We start from the raw sequence: 16,553 nt of genomic DNA on the forward strand, positions 1-16,553 counted from the left end.
GCTCACCTTCAGCGATCCACTGCTGTCCCTCTCTCATGGCCCTCCTGAAACTGGATTATTTAGAAGCAAACCACAGTCATTTTCTCATTCCAAACAGACGTACTTCAGTAGTACCTCTAAAAAAACAAGAGAGAAAGAAAGAAAAAGACTAGAAGGAAGACTACTGATGATTTACAAATCTTAGTCTTCACCTGTCATTGAGTTTGCATGAGGAACCCTGAGTCCTACACCTGCTTTTGCCAATCACCAGCTGTGTGACCAGCAAGTTGTGTGCCTTTCTGGACTTGCACTTTTCCCATCTGTTTGGGTGAAGGAGGTGATTCCTAAGGTCTCGTCCCATGCTAGAAATCAAATCTTTATGCTAGGGTCAGTTTTAAGACTCTAGAGACATAGATTTGGAACAGGGTCTGTTTGCCGTTGTGTGTTTTTTTTGTTTTTTTTTGGTGTAGTGCCCAGTTCAGAGTCAAGACTATCTCACTGAGGAGCCCAGGAGGTCCTAGAGGCTGCTGAGTGGCAGGCTTTTTAACTTAGAGCTTTAAAAAAAAAGAAAGAAAGAGAAGAGAAGAGAAATGAGTCTGGGAGCCATCCCTCCAAGCAGTTTTGGGCTGCCCTCAGTATCCCTTCTGACAACCTCAAGTTATCTCAACATCTTAACAAGTATTTTGCTGAGTTGTGATGCAGAGAGTTTCAAGTGCTCAAAAAGGATCTGCTTTTAGGGGTGCCTGTGTGGCTCAGTGGGTTAAGCCTCTGCCTTTCCGCTCAGGTCATGATCTCAGGGTCCTGGGATTGAGCCCCTAATCAGGCTCTCTGCTCAGTGGTGAGCCTGCTTCCCCGCCTCTCTCTGACTACTTGTGATCTCTCTGTCAAATAAATAAATAAAATCTTTTTAAAAACCTTCTTTTAAAAAGACCACCCCAAAACCAATAGCTAGTGAAAAGCCATGTTTTCATGAAGAGGGGAGGAGGCGGGTAAATTGATGACTTTTTTAGATGCGTCCCTGGTGTGTGTGCTGTTCCAGGGCTACTGTTAAGGAATAAAGAGGCCCATTTCATGGACAAATTAGTTGAGTGCCAAGTAAAGTAGGTGCATTTCACGTTGCCTGGTAAATGAACGATTAAATCCAGAACAGAACTGGTCTTCTAAAATTATAGATTACAGGGACGCCTGGGTGGCTCAGTTGGTTGAGCAGCTGCCTTCGGCTCAGGTCATGATCCCAGTGTCCTGGGATCCAGTCCCGCATCGGGCTCCTTGCTCGGCAGGGAGCCTGCTTCTCCCTCTGCCTCTGTCTGCCTGTGCTTGTGCTCTCTCTCCCTCTCTCTCTAACAAATAAATAAATAAGATCTTTAAAAAAAAATTATAGATTACAGTCTTATTTGTTGTAGAGGGTAAGGTTTGTGGACCAATAAGGATCGTCCTTGGTCAATGGAGGCAACTTTGGGCAAGAAGATGGTAGGGACCCAGCCCAGAGGAGCACCAGGAACGCAGTGGTGAGCTTTCACGGGCACTCTCTCCTTGATTTCCCTCACCATCGTCAGAATGAGAACGGCCGGCATCTCTGCCTTCGAAGTGAGGGAAACTGCTGGTGGTCAGAATAATGGGAGAAGAAGGGATGTTTGAGAACCCCAAACCATTCATTTATTTATTAAAGAATCACCATGACGACGGGGGGGGGGCGCCTGGGTGGCTCAGTGGGTTAAGCCTCTGCCTCTGGCTCAGGTCATGATCCCAGGGTCCTGGGATCAAGCCCCACATCAGGCTCTCTGCTCAGTGGGGAGCCTTCTTCCTTCTCTCTCTCTCTGCCTGCTTCTCTGCCTACTTGTGATCTCTGTCTGTCGAATAAATAAATAAAATCTTAAAAAAAAAAAAAAAAAAAAAGAATCACCATACGGAGCTCTGAGTGGTCCTGAGGCTTTGCAGGGCTTTACTGAAGCTACTGATGGGGATTATTGGTTTTATAAAACCCTGATGGTGCCAGGGTTTTAAATTGGTGATAGGGTTAAAAGGGATGGAGGATGAGGGCTGTTATTTCAAGCTGACACCAATATTCATAGTAGGGAACCCAGTGGGGTTATGACTTGGGGGGTTCCTCACAGCCGGAACCGGAGTCCCTGGACGCACTCACAGCTGGTTCTGAGGACGGTCAAGAGGGCCTTTCTTCATGATCCTCAGGGACTCTGCACCACAGCTCCCCAGCGATTAGATTCTGAGGCCTGTCCTCAGCAGGAAATGGTAAAGGAATCAGCAGGAAGCTGAAGACAAGAGAAGGGAAACTCCTCCCTCGCCTCAGAGGACTGGAGAGTGAGGGTGCGAAGGGAAAGGGGGGCTGGAGGGAGAGGCCTTGAGAGGGAGAGTGGCTGAGCCTTGAATAGAAGGAAACAGTGTGCGCCCCCAGGGCCAGAACACATGATAACCGCTGGTGTTTACTGTCTGTACCGGGTGTCCCACCGTCCTTCGGAGGTCTCGGCGCGATGCCCAGGACCTGGGAACCGGGGCTGTGGCCCCGGGTGGGTTTTCTGAGCTCCCGCAGCCCGCCGAGAGGACCGCTCGGCTTGTTTCTGATTCCCCGGCTCCTCCGAGGCCAGGGAGCGCCAAAGCCAAGTTGAACCATCTTACTGGGGGAACGGAGGGAAAGTGTACGTGGATCGGATCTCTCATCGTGAGAGATACTTGGTGTGAAGGAGCAGAGGAACGCGAGATCGTTTCTCGGTCTGAGCCAGTTCTTGCCCACCGGAAGTCCTCCCCGGGTTCCGGAGGTAGAGGGGAGGCCCCGCGGTCCAAGGGCAAGCAGCGGGTCGGCGGAGAGGGGCCCGGCTCTGACATCGGAGACCACTTCCTCCTAGAGGACAAGTCCGCTTTGAACCCTCACTTCTGGAGCTTGACTCCGTGAGCTAGGCTACCCCTGATGAAGGAGAACATTCATATTTTAGGTGGAAGGTCCTCAGGGATGGAAAGGCAGCCCCCCTCCCCCAGCACCCCCCACCCCCGCCCCCAGGGCAGTCCACACTCTCTGGTTAACCACCTGGTGTTGAGGTGGTTCATTGAAGAAAGGAAAAAACAGACTATACCGAATGCTGAGTCTGCTGCTTTAGTGGGAAAAAATTACCCACAGGCAAGTGGCAAACAACAAAACTTTCGAAAAAGCAGACCCGGGAGAGTCCAGTGAAGTTTCATAATGGGTATGAATAGTGCTTTTGCTGTCTTCTTCTTCTTCTTCTTCTTCTTTTTTTTTTTTTTTTTATCTTGCTGGGTTTTGATGTGGATCTCTATTTGTTCAGGAAATCATGACGTGGGTTCTGGGCAGGGTTTGAGGTTTTGGAACTTTTTCTAAAAGGGACAGAGTGCACCCTGCTGCATTTCCTCACCGTGAGGTCAGCGTGCAGGCAGCAGAGAGCTGACGCGAGCCGGTCGCCATGCAGCCGCTCCGCTTGGGCAGTAGGCTCGCCCTGGCTCTTGCCCTCCTCCTGGTTTTGGATTCTTCAGTTCAAGGTAAGACCCGGGGATCTCGTCCCCCTCCCCCTCTATCTTTGCAAGCCCCGGGGTCCACACAAATGATTATATTCACTTTAAGGTACAGAATGTATTATATCATAGGCAAGGAGGCAAAGAGAAAGGATGGAGGGGGGATGCTGAACTCTTTAATGTGAGTTTGGTTAAGAAAAATGACACCCTGAGACAGGTGTGGCCTCGTAAACTCTCACCATGCTCCAAACGTGCTCTTTTATTTTTGGATGAAGAGGTATAGTTTGGGGCGCCAGGGTGGCTCAGTCGGTTAAGTAGCTGCCTTCGCCTCAGGTCATGATCCCAGAGTCCTGGGATCGAGCCCCCCCATCGAGATCCCTGCTCAGTGGAGAGCCTGCTTCTCCCTCTCCTTTTGCCTGCTGCTCTGCCTACTTGTGTTCTCTCTCCATCTCTCTGATAAATAAATAAATAAATAAATAAAATCTTTAAAAAAAAAAAGGCATAGTTTATAAACTTCTAAAACCTCAAGGAAGGTCAGCTGACGAGTCCCTAAACTCTACCTCTGAAACTGAATAATATACGTAGGTTAGTTAAATTGAATCTTAAATGAAAAAAGTTTTTAAAAAACTCCAGAAAGGAATACAGAAGATGAACCATTGAGAGAGTACCTACCTCTCCTTAAGGGTTTATATCATGCCCAAGTTTTAACATATTATGGTAGTGTCATAATTATTCTAACAGTAGAAAGTGATATATTTTAAAAATCAGAGTAAATTTGTGTATTTTTTCCTTTTTTTTTTTTTTAGGTTTTATTTATTTGACAGACAGAGATCACAAGTAGGCAGAAAGGCAGGCAGAAAGGGGGGGGGACGCAGGCTCCCTGCTGAGCAGAGAGCCCGATGCGGGGCTCGATCCCAGGACCCTGGGATCTGACCTGAGCCAAAGGCAGAGGCCTTAACCCACTGAGCCACCCAGGCCCCCCTATTTTTTCCTTTTTTTTAAAAAAAATTTGAGTTCTTAGTGAAAATTAAGCTATGGTTAGACATAGTACAAACCCTCTTGGTTTAAAGAGAGACCAGTGAATTTTAGTATTTGTGCTGTTGCCCAGAGATATTACATTTGGAAATTTCTTGTTAGATTTCCTTATCATTTAGGGTTGTTTAGTCAGACTGAAACAACTTAATATCCTTATGATGAAGACAACAGAAACGACCAGTTTTTAAGAAGAATATAGTTTCTTTTCTTTTGGTAAATAATGGGATCATGTCTAAATAAGGCAGAAGGTCATGGCCTGATAAACAGATGGGAGAATTTACAGGAGAAAATTCTTTAAATTTTCCCAATTTGTGCAAGAAATAGTGACTTAAGTGACACGCATGTCCTGGATTTGTTTCTTTGAAGTGACTTCTAGTTGTCCCATTTTTACTTCTGGTGGAAATGAAATCATACAGATAATCTCAGATATATTCATTATATATTGGAAACTTATAAAATAATTTTCTTCTTGTTATGCAATTATTATTATTTTTTAAAAGATTTTATTTGTTTATTCGACAGACAGAGACTACAAGCAGACAGAGAGGCAGGCAGAGAGAGAGAGAGAGGGAAGCAGGCTCCCCGCTGAGCAGAGAGCCCGATGCAGGACTCGATCCCAGGACCCTGAGATCATGACCTGAGCCGAAGGCAGCGGCTTAACCCACTGAGCCACCCAGGCGCCTTTGTTATGCAATTATTGAAGAAAATAACTGCAAATAATGTTGCTGAAACTTTTCTACTAATTATGTATTTAAAATTTTTTTTATAATCTGTAATTTTTAAAGCATAAAACAGTATTGATTTTAAAAAACAGTCTTGGGTCTTCTAGGGAAAATCTGGAACTTGATGAAATAATTCCCTAATGTGTTCTGACAAGATCCTGAGTAACAAGGTCTATATCTGTAGCACAAACTCGAGTGACTAGTGGGGGGGGGTCCACCCCCGCCAGAGCTAAGTCAGTCTTTACATAGTCGAGATTTCCCCCAAATATCACATTCTCTGCTAAGATTCAGTAGGTAAAACTGGAATTGAAACAGAAACATTCCTGGGCGCCTGAGTGGTTCAGGACATGATCCTCGGGGACCTGGGATCAAGCCCCACGTCTGGCTCCCTGCTCAGAGGGAAGTCTGCTTCCCCCCTCCCTCTGCCCCTGCTCGTGCTCTCTCTCTCTTTCTCAAATAAATAAATAAAATCTTTTAAACAGCAAAAACTTTCCTTATGTAGTAGGTATTCATCAGAAAGTGAAGAAACTATTATGAAAACGTATAAAGTACTAGCATTTATGTCATTACCTGGTAGGTTTAGCTCTTTGTTGGAAAAGGAACCAAAAAGGATAGAGTGAATGAACTGAAAAACGAGGTTATTTCCAAAGGAGAAGTGCCCTTGGTGTTGGAATGCAATTGATCTTGCATTCACCATCTCATTTGCTCTTTAGATCAACTTCTTGAGAAATATTTGAGACTTGTTTTAGGCTGGTTACAACTAGTTAATGCTAGAAGTGGTCATCTGGTTTCAGGGTCAGAGTTAACTTTCTGTTGCAGCTTGGCCGTCTTCTAGGTAGATTAGAGATTTTCTTCCTTCCTTCCTTCCTTCCTTCCTTTTTTCCTCCCTCCCTCCCTCTTTAAATATTTTTTCCTTAAGTAGGCTCCATGCTGAGTGTGGAGACCAACAAGGGGCTTGAACTCATGACCCTGAGATCAAGACCTGAGCTGAGATCAAGAGTCAACACTTCACCCACTGAGCCACCCAGGCGCCCCTTTAAGGATTTTATTTTTAAGTAATTGCTATACCCAGCATGGGACTCAAACATTTTTTTAAAAAGATTTTATTTATTTGACAGACAGAGAGATAGTGAGAGACCACAAGCAGGGGGAGTGGGAGAGGGGGAAGTAGGCTTCCTGCTGAGCAGGGAGCCTCATGTGGGACACGATCTCAGGACCCTGGGACCGTGACCTGGGCCAAAGGCAGACACTTAATGACCAAGCCACCCAGGAGCCCCTTATGAGACTTGAACTTATGACTTTGAGATTTTCTTTATTTAAAACAAAAACCCTTGCTTTGACTATGGTAGACTTGCTATAAAGTTTACCACTGAATTGGGGGTTAGAGAGAGAGAAATTGAAAGTAAACTTGGAATGTTTATAGCTTATCAAACCATGCAGGGTTGGGGGAACCTTACATGTCTTGTGGAATTGATTGTCCAATAGGAAGCAACTCCAGCTTAGCGATGTGATGTCTGTTTCAATGCTACCAAAACAATGACCAAAAATGATCTTTTTTTTTTAACCCGCCCATGACATTTTCTGCTTAAGTTGCTGTAACACACCTGTAGCAAATCTCCATTAAGAACAGGAAATTGGTAAATTGTGATGATGTTAGGGAAATTTTGATATAATAGTATAAAAAAATGCAGAGAGGAGCACTTGACTGGCTTAGTTCATAGAGCACGTGACTTACGATCTCATGGTTGTGAGTTCAAGCCCAGTGTTGGCCATGGAGACTAGTTTAATAAAATAAAAAGTAAAAATATTTTTAAAGAAAGATGCAGAGGGATGACAGGAGTAATGTTCATTCTTAGAAAGCATTTTGGTAAAGCAGGACTAGTGACATTATGTGTGCGTGCGCGCACACGCGTGTATCGTGATGGGGACGGTGAGGGAAAGGATTCTAAATAAAACCACTCTTTTCCCTGGAATCCACCACAAAATTAACTAGCAGATCCAGCAGGTGGGGCTTTTGAGAAAGATAACCTTTGTGTCCACTAGCATTTTCCCTTTTCTTTTCTTTCTTTTTTTTTTCTTTCAATTACGGTAATCATAAGACTTTGCTCCCAAGCAAGATAGAGTCAAGGTAGTCCCATGATAGCAGAGGCTGACACTGTTGAATTCACATCCTGCCAATACTCTTCAGTAGATACGTCAGGAACTTTGTGTCTGTAACCATGCTTTTTATTTTAGAGCTGACTGAAAATGATCAGCCAAACTTTCTTGGGGGGTAAGGGGGAGACTTCTACAAGTTTTTAAGCAGCTTCATTGAAATAGCCTTCACAAACCATACGGTTCATCCATTTAAATTGTATACTTCAGGGGCACCTGGGTGGCTCAGTCGGTTAAGCATCTGCCTTCAGCTCAGGTCATGATCCCAGAGTCCTGGGATCAAGTCCTGCACCGTGCTCCTTGCTCAGTGGGAGTCTGCTTCTCTCCTGTCTCTTCCTCTGGCTTGTGCTCTCTCTCTCTCTCTTGCTCACTCACCCTCTCTCTCTCTCAAATAAATAAACACATTCTTAAAAAAATAAAGTTTGTAGCTCAATTTTTTTAATGTATATTGATAGATATATGCAACTATCACCACAGTCTCCTATCACCCCCCCAAAAGAAGCCCCTTTTTTTAAAAAAATAGATTTTATTTTTAAGTCATCTCTACACCTGATGTGGAGCTTGAACTTACAACCCTAAGATCAAGAGTCTTATGCTCCCCCAATTGAGCAAGCCAGGCTCCCCAAGAAATCCCTCTATAAATTTCAAAAACTGAGATTCTGAATTCTGGGGTGGGGGGGTGGATTTTGTATTTTAGAATTTGTTTTCACTAATTGGCCAAAGTTGTATTTGTTATGTGGGTGAAAAAATAGATGCTTCCTCCTAAAGTTTTAGTTTTGCTTTTCTGTGTAACTTCCTATCTCTGCAAACATTATCTCAGTTGCGTGCACACCAGTTGCATGTAAAAGGAGAATACCAAGACCTACCCTGTCCAGAACGATATCCCCCGAGCACTTGAAATGTGGCAAAAGTCCAAACTGACATGTGCTGTTAAGTACAAAATAGACACCAGATTTGGAGACTTACATGAAAAGAAAACTGTAAAATATTCATTAATAACTTTTATATTGTTTAATATATTTATATTAAGTAGCAATATATGAATACATTGGATGAGTAAAATGTGTTGACATTAATTTCGCTTGTCTCTTTTTACTTTTAAAAATACGGCTGCTGGAACACTGCAAATAACCTGTGTGTTGGTCTTAACGCTGTTGGACAGCCCTGGTCTGGCTGGCGCAGAGCGTGAAGCTGGCGCCCTCTGCTGGAGATGTTGGGTTTCTACCCCATGTACAATAACGGGGCTTCTAAGTAGCGACCAGATGTCAGACTTAGGCTGTTTTGGGAAAGGATCAGAGAAGGAGAAAGAAAACGAAAACATAGTAAATACCATACCTAAAGATTTGTGCTAGATGTTTTATATACTGTTATCTCGTTTGGACTGGAACTCTTTGGGGCTCTGTTATTCATCTTTAAACTATGAGAAATTGAGAATCAGGTACTAAATGGTAGAATGAGTATTTAAATTCTTGATCCCTATAAGCTGTCCACTAGCAGAGATTGGTCACTGTGGTCTTCCTTTTCATCAGAGGAACTAGCATGGAGAGAGCTCGAACCTGGTGCCAGGTGTTATTCTAAGAACCTAGCGTTTATATCTCATTATTTGATCTACGGAGGTACAGGAAGGTTAAGTAAGTTGGTCAAGGATCCACAGCCAGTAAGGGGCAGACATTGCATGGTACCTTGCTACCTTACCTCCAGGCTCCAGGCAGTGACAGAACTAACCCACTTTGGACGACTGGCCATCAGACCAGCGGGGAGTATGCGTCATCCTCTGCCCCTCCCCGACTCATTCCGCCCCCCTTTCTCTTTCTCTCTCTCTCTCAAAAATAAATAAATAAAGCTTCAAAGGATATGCAGTAACGTACCACTGTCTTCTGCCTACCAATTCCCTCAGGGAGGCTGTTTGTTCTGTATCTGTATCTGTTCAGAGGTTCAAGATACTTGCACGTAAGCATGTATGTATATGTGCTGCCGAAGCGAGCACACGTAAGCATGTATGTAAATACAGTCTTAAAAACACACACACAGGGGCGCCTGGGTGGCTCAGTGGGTTAAGCCGCTGCCTTCGGCTCGGGTCATGATCTCAGGGTCCTGGGATCGAGTCCCACATCGGGCTCTCTGCTCAGCAGGGAGCCTGCTTCCCTCTCTCTCTCTCTGCCTGCCTCTCCATCTACTTGTGATTTCTCTCTGTCAAATAAATAAATAAAATCTTTAAAAAAAAAAACAAAAACACACACACACACATGTTACCACAATGCATAGTGTTCCTTACTTTTTAAAAATTTAATAATCTACCCTGGAGAATCGATATCAGTCTCCAGAGGGTTGATGCTGCTTTTTTTTTTTAAGATTTTATTTATTTATTGTATATATAGAGAGATCACAAGGAGGCAGAGAGGCAGGCAGACAGAGGGGGAAGCAGGCTCCCTGCTGAGCAGAGAGACCAATGCGGGCTCCATCCCAGGACCCTGGGATCATGACCTGATCCCAGATGCTTGACTGACTGAGCCACCCAGGTGCCCCTGCCAAAGCCCTATTCTAACCTTAAACTCTGGGCTACTTTTCAGGGTTGTTGTGAGGACAATGTGTATAAAAGGCTGGCATACAGCAGGTACACCTGTTATATTTATGGTCATAAAACCAGCCCACACCTTACCTTCTGCCAAATTTAGAATCAACTGAATCAAAAATTTCTTAGGAACAGGGTGATTAGAAACGGTATGAGAGATACGAATTAACCATGTAGCTTCCTTGTTTGGGCAGGTCTTCCTGTGCGCAGAGCCAGGTACCAGTGGGTACGCTGCAGTCCTGATGGCAGTTCTGCAAACTGCATTGATGAAAAGGGACCCACGTTCAACCTGCTTCCAGGGGAATCCAAGAGAATCCTTCCTCAGAGGACCGACCCTTCTTCGTAAGTGAACTTTCCCTTATTTTCCTTCCACCCACATCTGTTAAGATCTCGGCTTGGAGATGGGAGCGTTGTCCAGAAGGTCTTTCTTCAGCCTCTTGCTTTGATGGTTTGGTTCTCGCTGCACAGTACGTAATAAAACAGTACTGTGTTTACTGGCATTTGAGATGCACAAGAATGCACGATTCATCTATACTTTTTTAAAAAGATTTTATTTATTTATTTGACAGACAGAGATCACAAGTAGGCAGAGAAGCAGGCAGAGAGAGAGATGGGGAAGCAGGTCCCCTGCCAAGCAGTGAGCCCGATGTGGCTCGATCCCAGGACCCCGGGATCATGATCTGAGCTGAAGGAAGAAGCTATAGCCCACTGAGCCACCCAGGCGCCCCTCATCTATACTTTTGTAAGGTCTTTTTGTGGGGGCAGAAACAGACATTGAGTGCTTTTCACCAGCAAGTACTGGAAACGAGTGAACATTATTTATGTAAGCAGAGCACAGTATCCATTGAAACCCAATCGGAGTCTGTCAACTGAATGGGTAAACAAAACATAGTTTTTCCACAAAGCGGACTATTATTTGGCCCAAAGAGAGAACAAACTACTGATACATGCTATCACATGAATGAGTCCTGAAAACATTACGCAACGTGAAAGAAAGCAGACCCAGAAAGCCACATGTTGTATGATTCTGTCGACATGAAATGTCTGGAATAGGCTAATCTATAAAGGTGGGAGATAGATGAGTGGTCCTGGGGGGCTAGAGGAGAAAGAGGACTAGAGTGGGGTGTACACGTGCGGGATTTTAGAGGGGCGATAAAAATGTACTGAGATTAGATAGTAGTGAAAAAGAAATTAGGGAAAGGAAGAATAAATAGCCATGACTTGTCAGAGAGCAAGCCAGACCTCTTCTTGATCAACTCAAACCTGCTTTAAACTTGCAAAAAAGATCCAACAGGAATTTGTAAGTAACCAAAATGGAATTGTCTTTGCATCAATTATTTCAATGAATATCAAAGCTATATAACACGCAGCAAAACTGTACTACGAAAAGGATTCTTGTAGAAGGCTTATTCCTTAGATTTAAAAGATTAACCGTTGAAAGTCACTCTCCTTGAAGCTGGGTGGATCATCAGGTCCACGCCAGGTAAGACCATCATCTGTCTGCAGGTCCCGGTGAAGGGTCCCGGGGACTCTCTTCATCACTGGCATTCACTGCATGAGAGATGATGTCATTGCCACCCTCAAAATGTCAGTCTGCCATCCTGCTCCTGTGCTGCCGCTTTTAGCCCACAGCATTAAGCCTGAAACTGATTTTATAACATCCTCCTTGGTTTTAACTCAGGGGTTTCCATAGTAATTCATTTAAATCTAAAATGTTAGAGAAGGGTGCCTGGGTGGCTCAGTGGGTTAAAGCCTCTGCCTTCAGCTCAGGTCATGATCCCAGGGTCCTGGGATCGAGTCCCACATCGGGCTCTCTCTGCACCAGGGAGCCTGCTTCCTTCTCTCTCTCTGCTTGCCTCTCTGCCTACATGTAATCTCTGTCAAATAAATAAATTTAAAAAAAAAATCTTTAATAAATAAATAAATAAATAAAATGTTAGAGGAATAACCCAAGTTCTCCAAAACAACTGCTTTGCACCATTTCTTCTCTTCTTAAATCTCTTTGATCCTCCCCTTTCCCCAGCCAGGAAAGCTTCCTTCTTACTCTCACACTCCTGACACTTATGAATGAACCGTTTCTGCTCTTGTATCAATCCTGGGCCCATTTGCCCTCCTGTCCATCTTCCATTTCCCTTCTTGCTCTGTACTGGGTGGGGAGTGAGGGCTCATCCCACTGTCTGCCTTTCTTAGGCTCCCAGGTCTGTGGCTGAGTTTGGCCAATGGAAGGCACAGGAGGGAGATGGGGGAGCATTGGAGGCAGGGGGAGACCAGGATATTTCTTCTCAAGCCCTACCTCTGCCTCATCCATGGCTTCTCTCCTGCCAGATGCTGGGATCAGATAATACCACCTTCTTCCATTGCCCCTCTAGCCCAGAGAGCGAGGTATTTCCTTACTGTCGCCCATCTCGGAGTTTCCTCGCTATCCGCTAGCTGGCTTCACTTCTGTAGGACGTCAGCTCTGCCGTCACTCCTCGGAGCCCAGTATCGTCTTGCTGTCGGTGTGCAGACATTCTCTAGCATCTCTTAGTCAGGTGAACTCTCTTCTTTGACTCTGCATCCCTTCCAGCCATCTGCTCCTCTGCACAGGAAAACTTACCGAAAGGGATGCTTCCTATCTCCCCGCTCCTCTACCCCTTCGGTGTGAACTTCTGTTCCCACCTTCCACTCAGAGTCCTTGCTAAGGTCGAGGTTACTCCTGCTTAACATATCCACTATTTACTCTCTACTCCTCTCCTTACTCAGCTTCTTAATTACCTTCAAAAACAGTTGACCGCCCCTACCCCAACCCTTCTTTCCTCCCTTTGAAATGCGTTCTTCTCTGGGCTTCCATGGCCCCACCTTATCTTGAGTTTTCTTTTGCTTCCCTGATTGTTCTTTCTCCTCTGTTCAGTATTTAATAAGTTGTTGGTGTGGCCCTGACTCTGTCCAAGGCCCTTTCTCGATCTGCAATTTTGTTTAGGTGATCTCATCCTCTTCTGTGGCTTCCACTGTGCGTGTGCATGGGCAGGCGTGCATATGGCGCTACCGATCTGTGTTTCCAGCTCTGATCCCTTTTCCCTGACCTCACAGTGTAACTAACTCGCTGGTCACCCTCTAGTACATTAGTCTATTTCACTTCTCCGCAAGGCATTTAGCACCGCCTCATGTTTTCCTAATTTATTCATTTTTTATTGTCTGTCTTCCCCAACAAGTTCTAAATTTCTGGAGCAGGGACCTCATCTGTCAGTCCCCATTCTTAACTAGGCACTTAGAACAGGGATCGGATGTTCAATATTTACTGAATGCACGCATGAATGAAGCTCTAATCTGTTATAGGGCCTGTGGATTGTTATTTTCATGGAAAACATAACCCATAGACTATAATATTAATTTTTGTCTCAGATGCTTAGTTGCCTTGTTCTACCACTGAGGGGTAACACCATTCCTCTGGTCTTTGGTGCCGAGTGGACTTCTAACCACCAAACTGAGCCCAGCTGAATGAATACACTTACTTTTTGAGAGGAAATTAGTTAATTGGTGGTAAACATAATGTTTAACTATTAGAGAATTTCTTAAGAATGAGTTTTGTTGATATTTTGTGAATTATTAGTTTTGTAGAAATTTTATGTTAGGAAAAATGTCATCTATCTAAGCTAACTTAAACTTGTTTGTCCTTTCTTTAATGGTAGAAAATGGGAAAGGCTGCTTCTTCTTCTTCTTCTTCTTCTTTTTTAAATAAATGACTCCTTAAATTTACCAAGTACAGAATTACTATGCTAGTGGTAAGAAAAGTAGCATTGTTTATTATGAGTCTGCAATGCATAGATGTTGACTGATAAATAGAATGAGTTAAGTACAAGTATAGGCAAACATGTGGAAAGGTCTGCTTTGGTTTTTGTTTCAAAGTGTTGGATAACTGGGAAACTTTTAACTTAATTTGAGCAACCAGCTGGCTGCATTAATTTTCTATCTTAAAAAATTTATTATGATTATATTCCTTAAGTCTCAAACTTTACTTTTTTTTTCTCCCTTTCATTTTTCTCTTACTTCAGAATGACAGGACCCCAGAGCCTCAATTATGTCTTCCCTCTTTTTGAGGACTATTTTATGTTTGGCTCTGGCTCTGGCTCTGGCTCTGGCTCTGGCTCTGGCTCTGGATCAGGATCTGGAAGTGGCTTAATTGAAAGTGAAGAAGAATACCAATCAGTAGATGAAGACAATGCATTTTATTACAAAGTTCGGCCTCTGAAGAAAAATCCACCATCAGACAACTAGGACTTGGTCCAAGATGGACCAGAAGAGAATTTTATTGTGTAAAAGAGTTTCCATCTTGATGTCAAGCAGTGTATTCAATATATTTTATGTATCATAGTTAAATAATTACTTTTGCAACAAAAGGTCTTATGGAAACTAAAACATCTGAAAAAGAAGTTTAGGTTTTATTACCTTTTTTCTCTCGTGAATTCTTAAAGCTTCCTTTATCCTATTGTCCTGGAAAATACCTGTATTTCCTTTGTATCATATTCAACCAACATCATTATGAAATTAACTGGACCATTCTTGTCTATAAAATTGCTTTAAAGAATAAATTATACTTATTTTAAAAGTTCAGTTTGAGAAGCAAGTTGACAAGCAATATTTCATATCTAAGTCTTCAGAAACCTGACTCTGGTTGTGAATTATAGATATGCCTCTTTTCTTATGTGAAACCCAGGTGCAACACATGATGAATTTATAGAGCGGCCGTTTGACAAGTCCAGTGTAAAGTGTATTACTCTAATGTTACCACTGGATGTGTTTGCAGAGCTGGTGGACATTGTTCGTTGAGAAGTATGATTGCTGTTATAATTAGAAATGGAACACCCAACGTAAAGAACAGTATGTTCTCGATAATTCATACTGCTTTACTTTTCTCCCTGGATATCTATGTGTTTTCAAATCTTATCCTATTAAAGCAGAACTATAATTAACATGTTAAGCTGTCTGGGGTCTCTTGTTCTAAACTCAGGAAATAATTATTTTTTTCAGATGTTTCTAGAAGTCTTATCAACAAAGTAATCTGTGAGATTATTTTACAGAGCAAATTTTGGAACTAGAATCCAATCCTATTCACTAGCAAATCAAGCAGACAGTTATGGGAGAACAAGAAGCTTGTTCTTGTCCAAACACTTCCTCTTCTTGAAGGCTTTTCCCATCCTGGTTCCCCTGAGTTCTGAAAAGCTTGTAAGCATCATTTTCATGAATCCTGTTCTGCACGGTCCAGATCTCCTCGTCAGCACTGAGGACTTACCGCAAATCAGTCTCTGCTGAAAAGAGCCGCCTTGTCCAAGGCTCCACCTTTTCCCAGGGCAGCCAGCATCTAATGACTGGTTGGTGGGAACATATGAATGCCAGGCGCTTCCCCTGGACTTCGGGTAACTCAGAAGGGCAATTGTAGATTTGAGCTCCCTGACAGGATTGTCAGCACTTTGTTGGGCCGGCTTTGCAGTGCAGTTTCTTTCTTTGCTTAGTCTTGCTTCCTTCCAGTCTCCTTCCAGGTATCCTGAGAGAGCTCCCTTAGAAACTCTCTGCCTGGCTCCATGGGGAATCCAACCTGTGATAGTTGGTGCCAGGAGGGGTGGAAGGCAGATGCGATAATGGGACTTGGGGGGCACCTGGGTGGCTCAGTTAAGCACCTATGCCCTTGGCGTAGGTCATGATCTTGGGGTCCTGAGATCGAGCCCTGCATTGGGCTCCATGCTCAGTGGGGAGTCTGCTTCTCCCTCTCCCTCTGCCATGCACCCCTCCCCCCATCCACTCCAGCCACCAGCTCGTGTGTGTGCTCTCTCTCTCTCCGATAAATATGGAGCTAGATCCCCTGCTGCCCGGCTGGCAATGAGGACCCCATCCCTGGCCGTAGATGCAGCACAGTCCCAAGACAGGGTTACAATTGTTAACATTTTCAGATGATGGACTGGGTTGGCACACCGGTGTGAGGGAGGGCACCCTGGTGTAGAGTACGAGGCATTGAGAAACAGGAGACAGTAGTAATTATAAAGACAATAGTATTGGATGTCTATTGCTGGAAGCAATGAAGAATTTCAAAAGAGACAATGAAAAATCAAGGATAATGAATTAAAGGCTAACTGTGAAAACAAATGAGATCCCCCCCACCCCCGCAAGTTTTCAGGCAGGCCTCAGAGACCCTGCAGGTTCGGTTCCAGATCACCACCATAGAGTGAATAGTGCAATAAGTGAGTCAAATGAATTTTAGTCTCCCATTCCGTGTAAGAGCTATGTTTCACTATACCATAGTCTATTAAGGATGCTATAGCATTGTGTCTACAAAAACAATGTACGTACCTTAATTTAAAAATAAGTTATGGCTAAAAAATGTTAACCATCCTCTTTCAGTGAATCAAAATCTTTTTGCTAGTGAAGTGTCTTGTCTTTTTTTTTAAAGATTTTATTTATTTATTTGACAGGCAGATCACAAGTAGGCAGAGAGAGAGGAGGAAGCAGGCTCCTGCTGAGCAGAGAGCCCAATGTGGGGCTCGATCCCATGACCCTGAGATCATGACCTGAGCTGAAGGCAGAGGCTTTAAACCACTGAGCCACCCAGGCACCCCTGAAGTGTCTTGTCTTGATGTTGA

General features: G+C 43.9%; 1 protein-coding gene across 1 annotated transcript in view; it reads left to right on the top strand.

Annotated features, from left to right (window-relative positions):
* The window catches only part of SRGN (serglycin), a 28,981-nt gene extending 14,082 nt beyond the window's left edge, over positions 1-14,899 (top strand). The window contains exons 2-4 of the mRNA XM_044239664.1: positions 3,332-3,486; positions 10,137-10,284; positions 13,974-14,899. Coding sequence (XP_044095599.1) covers positions 3,411-3,486; positions 10,137-10,284; positions 13,974-14,196 — 447 coding nt within the window. The 5' untranslated portion in view covers positions 3,332-3,410 and the 3' untranslated portion in view covers positions 14,197-14,899. The remainder of the gene's footprint in view (positions 1-3,331; positions 3,487-10,136; positions 10,285-13,973) is intronic.
* The last annotated feature ends 1,654 nt before the right edge of the window (positions 14,900-16,553 follow it).

Source organism: Neovison vison, chromosome 2 (genome assembly GCF_020171115.1).
Source record: "Neovison vison isolate M4711 chromosome 2, ASM_NN_V1, whole genome shotgun sequence".
NCBI lineage: Eukaryota > Metazoa > Chordata > Mammalia > Carnivora > Mustelidae > Neogale > Neogale vison.